This window comes from Lepisma saccharinum, chromosome 6, assembly GCF_977018435.1.
Source record: "Lepisma saccharinum chromosome 6, izLepSacc3.1, whole genome shotgun sequence".
In the NCBI taxonomy this organism is placed as follows: Eukaryota; Metazoa; Arthropoda; class Insecta; order Zygentoma; family Lepismatidae; genus Lepisma; species Lepisma saccharinum.
Genome location: NC_139234.1, coordinates 80506965 through 80526639, shown reverse-complemented (window position 1 = coordinate 80526639; position 19675 = coordinate 80506965). Strand labels below are relative to the sequence as shown.

General features: G+C 38.4%; 1 protein-coding gene across 9 annotated transcripts in view; it reads right to left on the bottom strand.

The window, feature by feature from the left end:
- The window catches only part of rdgB (retinal degeneration B), a 336815-nt gene that overhangs the window by 42361 nt on the left and 274779 nt on the right, over positions 1-19675 (bottom strand). For all 9 annotated transcript variants that reach the window (XM_083124208.1, XM_083124209.1, XM_083124211.1 and 6 more), the window contains 4 exons: positions 19169-19325; positions 16452-16601; positions 14676-14856; positions 12642-12916 (listed from right to left, as the gene is read on the bottom strand). In XM_083124208.1, coding sequence (XP_082980334.1) covers positions 12642-12916; positions 14676-14856; positions 16452-16601; positions 19169-19325 — 763 coding nt within the window. The remainder of the gene's footprint in view (positions 1-12641; positions 12917-14675; positions 14857-16451; positions 16602-19168; positions 19326-19675) is intronic.

Genomic DNA, 19675 nt, shown 5'->3' with positions numbered 1-19675 from the left:
CATCGCCTAAGAACAAAATTCGCTTGAGGCGAGTTATGAATGAAATGTCGCGAGTAGACTTCGGACCTCGCATATGCCTGGGAAAATCACGTTCTGCCGAGGAATTCAGACAAGACAGACTCAAATTACGAATTGCCAGAGCTGTGAATCCTGCATGATGACGTATTCTGAACCTTCTGTAAGGTTCCATAATAATTTCTAGCTGAAAACAAGGGCATAATTTTTTATCCGTTCACTTTTTTAGAACCAAGTTTTTTTTAACTTAAATAAAAATTCATGGAAGCAAATATTCCACATTGGATTTTCAAATTTTGTCTCGTTGAATGGTGGTTTACTTCGAACATTACTTTCTAACATTTTCGTCGTCCTATCGATGTAACCCCTTGACATTTGAAAGCCATTTATTCACTTGATAAGTGCCACTTTTTTAAGGGTTATTAATAAAAAAAGGGACTGGGTCCTACAGTGCTCAGCCATTTTCCTTCCGAATTTTATTATGTTAATCCCAGGGAATTTGCATTTGGGTTAATGTTTTCAGTGGCAGTTAGAAAACGGTTACCTTGGCTAACCAAGACGAAAATACCCACATTTTGGAGGTACCATTTAAATTATGCTTCAGTCATTTATAACTTCCACTATCCTTTCTAGTGGCAAGCAGCCAATTATTTTCCTTTATTTTAATTCTCTGCACGTTCAATTTGATACCTGTAATTCATATATTCAAATTATGCTTTCAATTCAGCCACAATAAATTCTCGCGTTTTAGAACAACGTTACAGACATATATTTCCTAATAGTTTTTTTTTTTTTTTAAGGGGCATCATCTTATGAACATTAATTACATTTTCCTTCTTTTATTGTGTACGCTCGCTTGTACTGGGACCTACAATCGGTTACATTCTCAAAATATCGCTTGAACCGATACCTTTGCCTAATCGCAACACATCTTATTACCATAGCATTCATGCTGTCGTGAAGGAACATAGATTGCCTTATTGCCCTTGTGTTTTTGATTCATTTTCGAACCCCCTCCTTTTTTTAAATGATCTGGTCTGCCTTTTCATTTTTCAGCTGCCCCTTACCTTACCTTTTCACACCGTTTGTCTCAGTCCAGCAAGGACTGTTGCCGCAGTTTGACGCAGAAACCACATCAGATGCATCCAGCATCCCCAGGAAGCACCATGTATGGATCAGCATCTTCCAGAGGTTCATGCCCTCCAGGACAGTAGTGCATCTTTCAGCCCAGACTTTTCATCTTTGTGATCAGCACCTTTCAGAAGTGCATCCTCCCCCCGGGACTTTTCTTTTCATCTTCATGATCATCACGTTCCTGAAACGCAAGCACCACTTATTCTTGCGACCCGCAATCTCCAGAAGTTGTTTGTGTACAGCAGTGCACCCCAACCCCCAACGACTCATCACAATTAGTGATCAGCACCTTATAGAAGTCAGCAGTATTGGTGGGCAGCATTACCAGAACCCCCATCAGGATTCATCAGTTTGGAGAGCGGAGTTCCTCCAACCCCCCCGTCAGCTTTTATAATGGGGATGACCATTACTTACCAGATGCCTCTCCCCAAAGTCATCAGTTTCTTGACCAGCAACGCCCCCGTGCCTTCATCACACTTCAGTCATTCACATTGCAGCCCCCGTCCTTCCGCCATTCTAGGATCTTCAAGATGATGTCCCCCCCCCCCTTCTCGTAGTCTTCACTATTTGGCCCCAGTGCCTCATCTCCGCATCTCATCTCACCTCCAAGTGAGTCATCCAGTGCTCACCCTTAACCCCCAGGAAAGCACCCAGTCTGCAGTCGACAGTGTCACCCTCCCCCGTCCAGATGGCAAGGATTCTTCACACATGTTCGTGGGTTCGACACCTGTTCCAGGCTTGCCCAACATACATTGCGTGCGTCGTGTGTTTGGGTCCAATCACCGAAATACGTGAAAATGGATGCTCTATCAGTGCCATTTTCGTGTCTCTATTCCTTCTGGACTCCCACTGTTTGCGAGCCAGAACTTTTTCCCTCGCAAAAACTGCCAGTGTGTTCTCCTTCGTTCAGGAATAGCCTTTCGGTGATGTTTTTCGGACTCATTGGATAAACTTGTTTCCAGTTTCTGGTATATCTCATCTGTGTGTGTGTGTCGCATCGCATATACAAATGCATGTGTCCGCGTCGATTCGTGTGTTCCCGGTTCGACTCTCGTCACCAGATCTTCAAGAACAGTTCGCCCATCTCCGTTAGCAATGAACGCTCGCCATCGCGATTGCTAATGGAGTATCCTTCAGCTACATACAGAACGCTAACTAAGTGTCCTTTTTTCTGTTTCCCTCTGGCCAACCAACATTTCGGCCAGTACTATATGTCAAAAACACAAACTCGAAGTGTAACATCGGGAAAGAGTTTTTTTCAGACCGGCAGAAAGACAAACTATTTTCGATCTCAATTTCTGCCACCACTGTTATTATTTTTTTCAAATTATGTGTATTAAATAAACAGACAATAGTTTGGGGGCAGAACATATATATATATATATATATATATATATATATATAATCGCAATTTAGAAATTCCTGGTATATAATTTTGAATGTTTGTACTTGTGAACCCTTCAGGTTGATCCTGCTGTATATATTGCATGCCACTTTTTTCTTGGGGCTGCTTCCCAATTTTTTTTTAATAACTTATAGGAATTGTCTGAACAGTTGAAAGTGTATAAACAAACATATTCCGCGTTTCCTGAACTTTGCGCAATGGAACTGACCTTGCCCAGGAAGCGAAGATACTTTTTTCTTCCTACCTGTGCTATAGTGCTTTGCGTGTGCTTCGTGTGTATAGTGAAAAACACCGCTATGATGACACCATGAGAAATGGCGACTCAGCATCAGATGACCCCACGTCGTACACGTGCCATGCCGTCAATGTTGTTTACAATCCAGCATGTTTACATATGTAAGTGCATGGTTTTTGGTTGTGTTTAATAATTATTTTTCCTTACACCCCCCTTGTATAATAGTAATTTTTTGGGGTTGGTGTATTTGACTGGTATGGCCGGGCTTGCGTTACAAAAAAATTAACTTCCCTGCGTGAATCTAATTTTTTGCCCCAGGCAGGTGTGTCGTATCATGCCGAAGACATGACTCGAATCCGGGACCCTGGGAGCCATAGTCCGATAGTCTAATCATTTCATAAAAAGGGCCCGAGTATGAAAGAAGCTGGAAAGAGCTTCTTTCAAGCAAATGCCAACTGCGATCTTCAGCAGATGTAAGAATCCGCTGATACGAATTCTTCCGGAATCGCAGGAAAGATACTGCAAACACAGCTTTACGCTGAAAGCACCGTTATTGAGAGACGCGGTCTCTCAACGGCCGAAGTTCGAATTTCATTTAAATAGCTTGGGAGAATATTTCTTCACACAGTCGGTATCTGAAATCTATCGTGTGCACAGTCGGTGCCTTGGAATTATACAAACGGTTGAATTAAGAAAGTTACGGCGTGAACAGTTATTGCCTCCGACTTAAAGTCGGATTACCAAACGTTACCAAAGGAGTTACACCGAGTAGTAGTACGCTATCGGAAAGGAGTTTTATTTCAGGAGCGTTCATCAGAGTTTCATCAACGAACCAGCGAGTCGATCGTCACTTCAAGTTCTACAGGTAACGAACGTTCCTCTATCCTTGTCTTTCAATCTCTCACACCCCTGCCAGACCAGACAATTGAAGTGTTTAAATTTAATCATGAGTGTTGTTCTTATTTCACGGGGCAAGCCCCTTGCTTGGTTAAGTTGTGACATTACTCTTGAGAGCTATACCTCCCCCTCTTACGATACACCTCTCGCAGCCAATCAACTTCGAATATCAGGCTTTCACATAGCCTATCTACAATCCCTTAATCTAAACAATCGGGTGTTTGTACGATACCAAAGAGAAATTGGTAATACTGTAATGAGTCTGTTTAATTGTGTGTTAATACTTATGCATGCTATATATTTTATCTGTGTTGCGTGGAAGTGGAGACAAGATAGTTTCAAGCCAGTGTTTAAAGGAAGTATTTCGTTTTGTTTGTTTAATTGAAGATGCATGATGCAAAGATGCATGGAACTTCCCACACTCCATGAAACTAAAATAACAGGGATAACATGCTTACCTGTGAGCAGTGGACATTTACAGTATAACGAAAGGAAATGAATGGTAGAGACTGAAAGTATTTGTTGCTGAAAATATATCATTTTTCGGTTACAGTATACCACCTCCTTAAATTTTGCACAAAACTTGCCCTTTTAAAGAAAGTTTCTCACCTCCCTGTGCATAGTGAAGAGACGTAGAATATTTTGAACTATGTAAGTTGTTACGTTTGCAGCATTTGTTATAAAAAATATGTTTCAACTAATTCATTCTGTGGTTTCATTACGATATGTAAATCGAGGGCAGCACCATTGTAACATGCATTTTCTTTTAACCGTGTAGATTGTAGCTGGAATTTCAGTGACAGGCTACTACTGAGGATCACAGCATGATGTTACATGGTGCTTTCATAGTTCATATCATGGTCGTAGGCAGGAAAAATTTTCTGGGAGGGAAGGGTTCACTCATAATTGTTCCCATGGGCGTCGCAAGAAATTTGAATAATAGAAATAATAATAATCATTTATTTTAAGTGTTGAGCAAAGTATAAAACCAACACTATAATAAATCATAATAATAATATATTTTTTAAAAATTTCATAAACTAATTAATTCCAAACATATTATTATTATTATTATTGCTGTCCTTATATCCTTGAGGAGACTTTTCTACTCTATCCATCAGAAGTGTGAATATGCAGCACAACTGCTTTTATTAATTTCCTTTAAGTTTCATGCTGTGTATACTGAAATGAACAGTTATTATATTTTGTTATTAAGTTTTAGGTACCTCAAGAAAAAGCTTTAAAAGTAAGAGAGAAATTTTAGTCATGAAGTTTATGTTGTTTGACCATTCACATAAAACTTAATTTTTTGAAAACTGTGGAACCAGTTATTCTTTGGATTAAATGGTAAAACATTACCTGGTTCCTGTATTGTAACCTCAATTTTTCAATCTAACGCTGTGTTTCTTTGGTTATTCTGTTGGAATACTAACTAACTGGACTATATTTCAGTTATTAACAATAAAACTAAAACATTCTGCTATTTTGTAACTTACAATAAATGGTGTCAATTCGGGGAGAAAGGGGGGGGGGTCTATGAACCAGTTCGATCCCACTTTCCGATGCTCATACTGTTCCTATACTTACCAAACAGCATTATATACAACTACTATGTATTTTATAGGACCTCATATAGGTTAAATGTATGTACTATATCGAACTGCTAGGTGAAGGATAGTGAATGTGATGTGCTGCGAAGCTGGATATCCTAGGTTTGAACTCTTATAAAGGGGGAAATTTAAAAGTTGGGATGGGAATTTTGGGACAATCACACGGGAATTTTCAGTCTGATCCAGGAAGAGCACTGAAAAGAGGACAGCAGAAGTCAAAATGAAGGGGTCGCGGGTGGGCTGCGATTCTGAGAATTAAATCAGTTTCCCTCAAATTTCAGAATTCAAAAAGGTTGAAAATTCTAGCTCGATCATTCCAGGATTATCTCCCTGTTGTATTTTTGTGAAACTGCGAATACATTTTTGAAAATGCGTTACAAATTTTGGTTTCTGAATTTCCATTAATCCAACATGCCAGAAGTTTCGGAGGGGTTTGAACCCTAACCCCCCCCTCTAAATACGGCCATGGTTCATATTCTAATTTTACAGTATACAATGAAATGTTGCTGCATTACAATTCCCACAGCTTCAAGTGGGTGAAAAAACAAGTAACTGACACAATATTTTTTTATGATAAGGTGTCCCAACTTCAGGAAATATTTAGTCTGGAAAATATCAGCTGGCACCTATGATTAAATCTTTATACCCATACCATTGCCCCCCCAAATCCACTGATACACAAATAAAAAGTACCACCACAAAAAAGCACATCTCTTTTGCATTAGTGTTTAACGCAAGTAAAACTCCATAATGTATTGAACTTTTCAAAAATATATCAATGAATATTGGAATTGGTTTAAATATCATAATTATACTGGTTCCAATATGCTCCAGCTCTTACATTGGAAATAAGCATTGTCACATCCCTACAAAACTGCAACATACACTACAACATTACTTGAAGCATAAGTTGAGACCGTACAAAACTGCAACATACACTACAACATTACTTGAAGCATAAGTTGAGACCCTACAAAACTGCAACATACACTACAACATTACTTGAAGCATAAGTTGAGACCCTACAAAACTGCAACATACACTACAACATTACTTGAAGCATAAGTTGAGACCCTACAAAACTGCAACATACACTACAACATTACTTGAAGCATAAGTTGAGACCCTACAAAACTGCAACATACACTACAACATTATTTGAAGCATAAGTTGAGACCCTACAAAACTGCAACATACACTACAACATTACTTGAAGCATAAGTTGAGACTCTACAAAACTGCAACATACACTACAACATTACTTGAAGCATAAGTTCAGAGGATTGAGTTCCTGGCTGAGAGGATTGTCAATTAAATTTCCCAATAAGCCACCAAATTTATCAAAAACATTTTAACTAAAAAAAAAAATCGTTATTGAAACAAGTTCAATAATTTGCTGCTGAAATAAATTCCATACATTTATGCTAAAGTGTATACTTCTGGGCTAGAGAAGCACACCAAATGCTACTAATTATCCCATGATTATTTTTTTAATTGTGGCAAAAATCATAATTCAAGAAGTAATAAAACTAAAAAAAATGCAATTATGCTTAATTTACAGTGCAACAAAAGACAAAGTTAATATTTTGTACATGTTTAAAAAATGCTTCCCATTACTTTTTTAAAAAATGTGAATTAATGCAAACATATGCTTCTGAATTTTCTGCTTAAGACATGTAGGTAGTTTGCAAAATTAAATATAAATGTACCTTGAGTAAAAAAATATAACTAAAAGGACCAAGCCATGCACACAATTATAACAAAAATAGATTTTAAACAGAATTGCCACAATATATCAATGAAAGAACAATTATGGAAATTATTTCTTGACATTGGCTATTTGTGAAGATACAAGAATGGAAATGTAATTCACTATAATATGCTTACGGTTAATTTTTTGTTCGTGATCAATTTCGCCACCTGTCTGGTTGCTTGGTCAGGCATGTACAGGAAAACCTCGTTAATACGATATTGGTTAATACGAAGTACCCTTTAATCCGAAGTTCTTCCCATTCCCCAGCCGATAAGATAGGATTTATAATGTATTTCAGTACGGATAAATCGAAATACGGATAATTTTTAATACGAAGTTGTTTACAAGACCCTTCCGCAAAACTGGTTTAGCTTAATTCGAAGTAGACACCTGCGTAAGTCGACAAGAGAAGATCGAATGTGGAAAGAGCTTGGACGTTATTTTAACTTGACCTTGACATGTTTCCTTGTCCTAAGAGCTGCTGACAACTCGAGGGAAGCAGCCCGAAATGTCCGCTGGACATTGACATTCTTTGTCAATGTGCATGGGAGGTCAAGCTCTTTCCCCGCTGAATGCGCCACCTTGGAAATATTCACCAGTGCCAGATGAGAAATGCGAGATAAGATCGCAGGAATGTTCCAAAATACAAGACGCGTGGCGCCTGGAAGTCTCACCAATCTGTCTAGCTCTGAGCTCGAGATACAGCAATTTCCCGTGAGCGAGCAACTTTTGGCCTGGTAGCAGACAACTTCCGGTAACCACTTTCATTAAAAGCGTGTTCTTTGTGCCCTGTAGAACTTCATAAAAAAAGGGAAACTGTTACAGATAATCAAAGCCGCATAGGCCAACTAAAGATCGTCAACCCGCTTAATGCGTTGTCATCTAGGTTTCCCGCAAAAGTTGACATCGATCTTACGTATGTTGCAACTCCAGTTTCCCGCTTCATACGTTTCCCAACTGTGCCGGTCATAAAATTTGCCAAAACAGTGTTTTGTTGTCTGAGTGACTTCTCCCCTTTATCTATCAGCAAAAAGGGGGGGGGGGTCCGTTGCTAATTATTTCGGCCACGATATTCTTGCTTGTGTGCGCACACCGGCTACTTTGGCGTCTAAAAAAAGCAAACAGTTCTGAAAACCTTCTTTAAAACGAACAAAAACCGCATGATAAGTAAAAGAAAAGTGACCCCCTTCCTTCTCCTACAACAGCTCATTATCCGCCACTGGTGTGCATGGTAATGTGATTTTTCACACTGCTGATAAAAGTTAGGTCTTCGACAACTGCGTTATCTTTAAAATGCCGATGATTTCCCTTCTGCCACCTGCTGCTCTAACTTCCAGCGGTCTCATTGTGTTTACGCTGCAGCTGGCGCCAGTGTTTAGTCTAGCGTCTGGAAACCTCAGGCTTGCTGATAACTGCGATGACTCATCCAGTGGGAAGGAATAAGCTTCATTGTTTTGAATCTCGCAAAGCCATATAATCCCCGCTTTTCTTCAGAACCATTAGCATGCTGCTGTTAAAAAAAAAAACCCGCAATGCTCAATGTAGGAATACAAGAGGAAACGTTTTGTCGGAGCGAGTGTTTGACGTCCAGAATACTCCTGAAACCTACAATAAATTGTCGATTAATCTGAAAATACGCAAGTTTCGTAAAACTTGTTTTTAGTTCATTTTATACTGCTGAACTAAGGGGGACTAAATATACAGTTTAAAGTGGGATCCAAACCAGAGTGATTATCGAGTGCGGCACTGTTTAATGTGTCCTAGGATACACATTGTGTGCAAAGATCGCAAGTTGTATGTTTACTTTTTCAGAGTTGATTACAATGCAAGTTGAGGAAGAGTTTGGACTTCTCCCTGAAAAAGGGGAGGGGGGCGAATATGAAGTTAACTGAAGCAAATAATACGTGACTTTTTTTTACGATGTGTTTTAGACAGCCGAACCAGAATGAAATTTACAGGCCCGAGCCCGATTTTTTTGTTTTGTTTTGTGCCAGGGAAAGGTTATGTTCTCTCCCAAGAGAATCTCCTCTTGCTCGCGTGTGACTACTGTCAAGATTCACTTCTTGCAATAAACGAGATTGTTTTCTTTTCCTTAGGTCTCGGTGCAAACGGGTTTCTTATGAACTAAAATTGTAAGAATTTCGTGGAAGAGCAACAACTTTGCACAATTAAAAGAAAATACCGTTTTTTATAAGACTTTTTGCCACAACATGCATCCCGTGCATAACCGGTTGTATAACTACGCAGGATAAATGGTGTTAACCGACTCCTTGTAATCTTTGTGTCCGCGTTAAGCTCCGTGTTCTCATTTTGTGTAACATTTTTTACACTTCCTTTCAAACGTACAATATTATTATATAGTACATATAAAGCTTATTTTCTGAGCTACCACCAAGTATAAAATATCCTTTGTGGGGCTAATTTATACTCTAATGTATTTACACCTGAAAAAAAGGCGCCAGCTTGAAAAGTTTGGATAACTCGAAGTCGTTTAATACGAAGTTGACATTTTTTGGTCCCTTGAACTTCGTATTAACGAGGTTTTCCTGTACTGTCTTACTGCAGGTTGTACGATTCCTTTTTCTCCAACTCACATTCATGGTGGTGCTAATTGCGTGGGTGTAGTACTTGCTTCTTCACATATGCATCAGCATTTTGACACCGTGGGCTCCCGGTCTCGTTATCTGCTTCCATGGGAATGCATTCGCTTTCACTTGTGCGCGCAGGCAGGCCTTTTCACAGGCGCTTCTGGTTCGTGCTTGAGTTCTTGAGGTTCTTATATCGGAACCTGAAGACCTGCGAGCTGAATTTGACCGCATCATCTCCCTAGACATCAACAATGGGTACAACTGACAGAAACTGCTCTGCCTCCTGGATGTACCCAAAATAATAATAAACCAGCCATGCAACCAGAATGAAAAGAAAAAAGAAAAATGGATCGGCCTCCCCCGGTACCCTGACCTAACCAAAATAATACAAAAAGTTTTTATTAGTCACAATTTCAAGATAGCAGACCAGCCCCCCTCCTGCCCCCTCCCTTCCATAACCTGTCACCTAACCCATTTCAAGCAATACTATACCAACCCCAATGCAAGGAGTGGCTGCACTTGCAGAAGCAAGTATGTAGGTATGATGAAACATCTACTGAAAAAAATGAACCATAAGCTTAGTAGAGTGAATTACCTATCCCCATGAAGAGAGGCTCAAGAAGCATGACGCAGACCATCAGCTTGGAAGAAGAATGGGTCTTTCCTGGCACCCCATCGATGAGAACCACAATGTAAATTGTGCCAAAGTAATTAAGGAAACGACATTCACATTTGAAAGACACTCAGAAGAAACCTATGCAATAGGGACCACTTGTGCCGACCTCAACACCAACCCGAGCTCTCAATAAAACCTGGCTTCCTTCCATCAGAAATATAGGCCCACCCAACCCATTCTCCATGCATACCAACCTCAAAAAACAAGCATGAACAATAAGTGCCGGTGAAAAAGTCTGCCTGCACACGCGAGTGAGAGTGAACGCCTTCCCATGAATGCAAGTGACGAGACCGAGAACGCACAGAGGCAAAATCCCGATGTGTGTCTGAAGAAGGAAGTACCATGCTCACGCTGAATGAGTAGAAATAAAAAGGCCCACGTCAACTAAGACCACCACAAATGTGAGTTGGGAGAAAAGAAACTGCACCACGCACAGCAAGACAGAACATGACTGGCAAGTCACAAAACAGGTGGTGAAATCATTTGCAAAAAAAATGAACCACAAGCTTATTAGAGTGAATTACCTATCCCCATGAAACCGCCAAACGGATATCTTTGTAGAAATTAAATAGTTTTCATTCTACATACTATATTTTCAAGGCTACTGAATGTGCAGCAATTTTCATTTATACATTCTTACCCGCTTGCTTTTCAAAGTCCATAAAAGATAGATCTAGTCATATTGCAGATAAGATAACAAAATCACAACAACAACAATAATAATCTATTTCTCTTGCAGTTTACGGTTCTTACAAGCACATAACAAAATAAAATCTAACTCTTGGATGAATAAATAGGTAATAGTAGTGGAGGTAAATATCCCAGTGTATAGGAATGAAATCTGACAATTATGCCTTATGTGTCCCACACAATCATGTCAAAAGTTGCAGAAAAGTGATGTACAATAACAGAAGTACAAATACAGACCAATTTCCAAAATATTGTACACATTGTTAGATTTGTATTAATTTTTTATGGGTCATTAATGTTTGTTTGACACTTGATAAACAAATAGGAACTCTTCATTAATGAAATAATTTTTCAATTACAATGTCAATGACATGTCATATAGCACTAGCACAATATCACTGTTGATGCCCTGACCAATGTCCACTGATACTTGAAAATTCAGAGTAGTTCACAATATTTATAAATTTATATAAATCTACATCATAGCTTCTATCAAACTTTTGCTTTCAAATATTAATTACTTGAAATGAGATAATCATTCAATTAAAAAACCCATCTCCCTAAAATGTTGTTGCAAATATAATGCACAATTTCAAAGATATTTAGAGTCTGAAAAAGTGCAGTCTGAATTACAAATAAAATAACACGTGCTCACCTTGACATGTCATAAGGTTGTTATCCTATATTTTGCAAAGTTCATTTGACTTCTTATGGAATAGATTTTAAAACAAGAGTACTTACATGTAGGAGACTGTAGCATTAAAAATATAAAACTACATATCCATAGGAAGTTATACAGTAACAACACATTTTAAACTTCCATCTATCCTATGAAAACATACTTTTGTCTTTTTAGCACTACAGTTTCTACATGTAAATGCTCCTCCTTTAAAATATATCCAAAGAACTCATATGAACATGTTAAAATACATGATAACAACCTTACGACATGCCCACAACTTGATTAATTTGGTTTATTTTACTTCGCTTTTCTGTTACATTTGTCTAATCACAAAGATGGGAACGAGTGATGAAATTGGCGACACTCACAAAAAACACCTATGCCCAGGCTGGGATTCTAACCTGGGACCCCTGACACCATAGTTTGATGTGCTATGCCATGGAGGCAGGCTTTACTACATGTCAAGGTGAGTACCTTTTATAATATTACACTGTTGGCATGTAGTGCGAGCCAAGCTTAAGTATGAATTATATGTTTACACATATAAAATAATAACAACAAAATGACCAAATTTTATGTTAAATTACAGGCTATTTATAGAAATATCAGATTGATAAAATCATTGCCCATTTTACCAAAAACACTGATACATCTACATTGGTCAATACTGAGAGATTGGGTGCAGATTTGGTTTGGGTTATGGCCCTGCTGTATCAGGTCATTTAGTGATCTCTGATAAAGTCGCATTAATTATTCAGATGAATTATAACCTCTAAGAACACCTCATGTCCTGTAACAATGCAGGAGCAGCATGCACTCTTTCACACAGAAAGGTACTACTTTTACAAACACCACAATCATTCAGTCAAATATACAGCAAATACCGTGCATTAACCCATATGTTAACTTCCAAAAACTATTAAATACACACAGATCATACAGATAACATGGCTCACCTTCTCCTTCTCAATGAGGCATTCTGTCCAGGTAACCCAAAATACCCACGGGGTATGACCATCCTGGCATTCCCTTGGGCTGGACGGGATCCTCCGTGTGCCATAAGTATGCTGAGATGGGCCGCGTAACCATCGGATATGGGAAGGGCAAGGTGATACTGCTTTTTGGAGAGCTTCCCTACAATGTATATTTGATCGGCCTTCAAGCCAATTGATGTGTACACATTAATGTCCTTCCCACTGCCATACGCACACTGTACAACCATGCCATGATCCTAGAATGCATTAAAAGAGTTAGCACTTGTTCCACAACAGAATGAAATTACATTGTGTTACATTACATTTCTTATTGTTTTGTAGTGTCATTAAGTGTTGATAAAATAGTCGTGCATAATCTGTACCTCTCCCATGTCTGAAAAAAAAAGTATCATGTACAGTAAGTTACAGTGTCATAGACATTACATTTATGAAAAATTCTCATATATCTTCTTATCTGATTAGACAGTTAAAATTTCTTTTCGGCTAACACTGTATATCTGATTATCACATCATCAATTGCATATTTCAAACTTCCCTATCTTCTTCTAAATCAATCCATTTCATTCTACTTCACTAATTCTTGTGCTAATTTCTTCCACTTTTGAATTCTCATATTTGTTGGTTAAAAGATATATTCTCTAATTTGCCATTCTCCTGGATATCCTGTATAATCTGACTTAACACCTTCCCTGCAGCGATATTGATGGGAAGAGCTTCAAAAAGAAATCATCTCTATATAGATGCAACAGCAAATACGTTTCATCATAAGTAATGTAAAAAATAACTATAAAAAGACTTGCAGCATACTGAAGCTAGAGAAAGCAATCTATTTAGAGACTCTGCCGCACATTGCAAAATGCAAGGAAGCACTCATTACAAAAAAAATATTTTTCAGGAACCGACAAAGCATTAACAATGGGTTGTAGCTCAAAAAGACTAATAAAAGCACGAAAAAGTGGTGTCTAAAAAAGTGACTAGTCGCAATACAACAACCGTTAATTTTGAAATACTGTCTATATATAGATGCTCTGAAAAAAAAGGACCAGTTTTAGTGTCTATATATAGATCCACCACAGGTAATGGTTAATACCTTTTAATAGATTATTCTTGCCTCTCTACATTCAAATAATACTCTTTGACTGTGGGAAGACTTGCAAAGGTCGAATACAAAAAGGCTAGTCTGGTCTTTGACTGCTGAAAACTGCCTCTATATTCCCAGCAGAACACCAAACTTTGTGTCCAGAAAGGTCTAGGAAAATCAAAACACAAAGGCCAGATTACATTCTCCTGCTAACTAGTCTTATCCTGAATGTCTCAAAATACTTGTAAAGGGATCTGGAAACATGCACAAAACACGAAGATCAATTACATGAAATTTGGCACACACAGGAGATGTACTACATAGAATGTTTAGTGAAAATTTTGCCTAATTAAAGAAAAAAATTAATAAAAAACATTTTTTGCTAAAATATTCGGTAAAACAGCGGCAGCGAAAAATCAGGCAAAGCCAGGCCGGCTCGGTAGCTCAGTGGTAGAGAATGGCACAGTATGCCAGACAGTCAGGTTCGAGTCCTGGTCGAGCCTGCACTTTTCACTGAAAATTCTACAAGATCAGTATTTGTCTGCTTAAGAGTGAACCTACTACTGTTCTAGCATTGAACTTTAGCTTTGTGCAGCTGCTAGAAGTTTTGCATAGAGCCAAAATATAGAATTATCTATAGGGTGTCCCAAAAGTCTCCATACAAAGGGAATGTCACTTCAAAATAAAGTTTCACGTAATGTACTCAACGTAGCAGCCTTCCAGAGTTTGGCACAGGTCAATACGTTCCCGCCATTGAATTTGCATAGGTTGGTGTGGTTGTCACGGCTTAATAATATCTTAGCGTATCACCTGGAAAGAAAGTACATTATTTTTTATGTATGGAGACTTTTAGGACACCCTGTATGAAGATACCTACAATCTCAAGTAACAAAAATGATGGGAAAAAAAATTACCTGTGTTAAATGTTTTAAGTAATCTGCCTTGTGACGTAAGGGATCGGTAGAGAGACCATCTACGAATGAGATTAAACCATGTGGAAAGTTGTGTTGGGCCAGCCATGACACAACTTGTTGCTGTTGCATATCAGGTCTACCCGTAATATAGATGATCATATATCCTAGCTCTTGCCAGTGCCTAAAAAATAATGTACACAGAATTTATGAACATGTAAATAACAAATCTTTCAATAGTGTTACAGATTTGAACAATGTTATGCTTCTAATTGTTACCGTGAATTAAGGATGGACTGATGTGAGATTTTTGTCAATGCCAATAAAAAATATTTACTAAGATAATATTCTACTGATCCAATACAAAAATGAGAATGTTCCTTGAGGAACACAAATAGTTAATTAAAGCCATATAACCACACAACCACAAAGGGTTTTTTCCCTTAAAAGAGAAATTGCATATTCATACATTTACTTTACAAAATAGAAACTTCGCAGCAACATAAGCCTTCCATCTGTCCCTATCCTGGGCAAGATCAATCCAACGTTTTCCATCCGTAACAATTTCCTTTATGCCCATCTCAATGCTATCCCTCCATCTTCATTTTGGTCTTCCTACAGATCAGGTTTCCCCACAAGAATCCTGTAAACTCTTCTTTCCTCTCCCATTCGTGCCACATGGCCTGCCCACCCAAGTCTTCTTGATTTAATTATTCTAATAATATCTGGACATGAGGGAAAAGGCATTCACTAACTAAATTCGTTGTCACCAACAGACTGTGAAATAGAGCTCAGGACACATAAGGACAGGCAATACACAGGATAACACAAAACCACACAGAGAATTGTAGTGGCTGTAGGTCCAGGCACCAAAACTAATCACTGTCATTGCCATCAGATGTGAGCATCCTATTTCTGCAATACACAATAAAATAAACTGAAAAAATGACCACATAACTTGTCTTGTCGAGATTGTGGCAACAGCTTGCATCATAGGTGCTTACAGCAAGCATCGTAACATGCTGTATGTTTGGATATAATCTGCATGTCAATAGTGCAGCATAAATGTACCCCTATTCATTATCTTTGTTCCACACAGTGGCCATGCAGTCTAAGGTGTCATTCTTTGGGGTCCGGCTACGGGATGCGCACAGGTTCAGTCTCTTGGGGGAAGAGTATGGGACCGGTGTATATCAACCATTGTGAGGAAATTGGGAAGCTATGGAGTTGCATAACCTGGTCACGGAAACCTACAACAACGACTGGTGGTTCGTCATGCTGAGCACACGACACCCCGTAACTGGTTGAATGATCTCACAACTTGGGCAGGCGGGAGTGAGGCTGGCAGTTGGTAGGTAGTCCATGGCCCACACAGCCTGGTTATTATTATTATTATTATTATTTATCTTTAAAGATATGCTCGAGAAAATATTGAAAATCATTCATGGATAACTTTTCTAAGTAATCATTGGCATGTCAAAAAAGTACAAAGAAATTGATCACATGCAAAAATCATGTGAACTCAATACAGTGGCACCATGATTTTATGTTCCTGGATTTTCCATTTTATCTCGTTATACATTCAATCCTCATCATTCCAATATAGCAAAACATAAAAATTTCCCCGATTTTTATATTTTCCTGCATTTTAAGCTTTATCTCCTTGGTTGCAGTGTGCTTGATTACATTGCACCACATTACCAAGGGAATCTTATTTACTGGCTATACTTTTCAAACTCTCTACACCCTATGTTACTGGTACAGTGAAAGATTACTAACCTGACTACATCGACTGCACCAGCTCTCACTTTAGGGTCCTTCCCAGTGACCGACACACTGGCAGTAAACGAACCATCAATGCTGAACACAACACACTCGGTTTTTGGAGGGATAACAGCAAGGTAGAAGTCCACAGATGTGTGATCTCCTCTGTAATAAATTTAAAAAAATATATATAGATGATGTAAAAATAGGTACTTCCAAAGCATTGCAACAAAAGTATGTGATAAATACAAAAACTAAAGATACAATACCCACTGTTGTCTTCTTTTTTGGTCTGACAACTATGAACTTTGGATACCATTTTACCTCTACAAAGTCAAAATGTGTCCATGTTACAAAATATGCACATTTCATTTTGCTTTGTCTGCTATCTACATGTGTACCGTATGGGCTCGAATATAAGCCTCACATTTTTTCCAAATTTCAATTGTGAAAAATTAGGATGCACGTTATATTCACGACCTTAAAAAAATTGTGACATTTCGTCAGTAGTGACAATAGTGATGGTGGTGAATAGGCACATTTTGTTGCCTAATAAGTACTGTGCCGGTAGTTAACAGAAAGCTACCTTTGAAGTAGGTATAACACACAATTGTAACCTTAATTTTTCAATAATGATACTGAATTTTGTAACCTTTATTTTTTAATAATGGTACTGTATTTTGTATGTACTGTATTTATGATAAAATAAAATACCTATGTACCTACCTAATTATATTTCCATGAATCTGCCAGTAAATGGTTATCTGCATTTTCTTTTCTTCCCTCGGCTTATATTCAGGTATCATCTTTTTTTTCTTTTCACTCCTTCAAATTTTAGGGTGCGACTTATATGCAGGGGCAGCTTATATTCGGCCCAATACAGTATTTTTTTAAAAAACAAACTACCTATCCCTCATCCCTTCAAGGTACGGTAAGATAAAGTTCCCCCATGTCATGAAGGCATTTGGGGGATATGGGGGTAGGGCCCTGCACATTCTCGATCTTGGCCATTTTGGAGGTGATGTGATCAGCATGATGCTCCAGTTGCCTTTAACCGAGGGTTGCCCCAGGCACCCATTTATTTGAGGCTGGGTGAGCCCCAGAGCCACTTTATATGGGGACAAGGGCAGAAAAATTCTGGCCATAGATCACCCACCCTGGGAATCAAACCTGGGTCTTCCATCACGTGCTTTTTTTTAAAACAAATATTGGTAGGTTATTTTAAAAATAGACAACCACAGCAATGTTTCAGGAAGAACTAAAAATTGTAAACGGTGCCGTACCATTCACTACACAAAATATTAATGTATGAACTATAGTCTGACTGGTGATGCTCCCATTTTTTGTCTTCTTTTTCACTTGTAAATCACATACATACAGGGTGTTTCCATGGCCTTGATTCAAACTGGCAGGGTGGATGGAGACTGACCCAAGTACCAATATGAGATAAGGAACCCCAGTCTGGAAATGCATTATTAAAAAGTTATAAGCCAAAACTGGCCGCGGTGGCTCAGTCGGTAACGTGTCTGACTACCATGCTAAAGGTCCCGGGTTCGATCCCCGGCCGGTTCAAATCCAGGAACTTTTCTAACGGTGGAAGCGGCCCCGGCGTCCACCCAGCGTCGAATAACATGGGTACCTGGGGGAAACCCTGGGGGGTAAAGGCGGTCAGGGGCGTGATGCTGATCACATCACCCCCACTCACAACCGGATCAAGAAAGTGTGGGGCGTTACCCCCACACCCCCTATACGCCTTCATGGCATGGTGCTATGCACAAGGGAACACTTTACCTTTTTTTTTTTTTTTACCTTAAGCCAAAACTGCTTTGAGCTGCCTATGACAGTGGAATAAGACAACTGTAAGATGTAACTTGTAGATTTAATACGCACATTACTACAGTGAATTGTAGTACTCTATGATGAAAATGTTACAGTAGTTGTTCAAAATGGCAGCCTCTAGCATCGATGCAGGCAGGACAGTGTCAGAAGAAGATCTGCCGCATCTGCTCTAACATCCCTGGAGTCATTTGCCTGACCTGACTAGACTCTATTTTTTATTGCGCGGTCATGTCAAAAGTGTTGTCTATGAGCCTGGTGGAGAGTAAAGAGGACCTGCTTGCAAGAATACTTGTTGTTTCTGATATTGTCAAAATGACTGCACAGATGTTCGAGTGGATGCAACAAGAGCTTATTGTAACGTTCCTCATCTCATCTTGGCACTTGGTACTTGGGTCAGTCTCCATTCACCCGCAGGACACAAAATTCGAAATATTCATACAGAGCCCCCACCTTAAATATTAATATTAAATATTTAAAATATTAAACTTAAATCTGCATAAAACTCTTACGTACTCTATACAACAACTGCCATTTTGAATCAAGGTCACGGCAATACTGTGTATATGAAATCTTACTTAGGCAATATTATGCAATTCAAGTTAATATTCTACGAGAGCTACTTCGTTTACCATTTGAATATCTAAACACATCTTTCATATCCACCATACTTCTATTCAACATTTGAAGGCATGTACATCCAGCTATTACAATACACAGTACATGCAAACTTTATGGTGTGCATAATGCGATATTGCTTATCTTGTTTTCACAAAAACAAATCTTTTCTTTTCCTTGCTAGTTCTTTTTACTCTTGTTGAAAAAAACTGCACATTAAGAAATAAAGAAATAAATTAAAGTTAATAATCTCTAGTAATTAACTGAAGGCCTATTACCTGACTACCATTTTAATGGGATACATCCCATAGCCAAGGGCCTTTTCTTCCGGGATTGTGTATATAATGCGGCCATTTTTATCAGTGGCTTCCGTAGCCACATATGTCCACTCTCCGGCAGGTGCATCCTTCATCACATGAATGTCCACCTTTTCTCCTGAAAGAGCATGCAAATAATAATATTTAACACAGGAGCAGTGTTCCTTGAAAAATTGCAACTTCCACACTATAAACTATAAAGCAAAATAATTGATTTATTTGCTTTATTTACTTCCCTTCTCTGTCACTTTCTGACCAATGACTAAGATATAAGTAAAACAAGAATGCAAGACAGATAAAAGTATGAAACTGATTTATATTAATAGAAAGCAAAAACTAAACAAAAACTAACATCCAATATAACCATTTCAATTATTTTATAATTTATGGACATTTTTGACCAGTTGGTAAATGAATTACTTTGCTGCTTTATAAATATCTGACATATATGTGTGTGGATATATATAA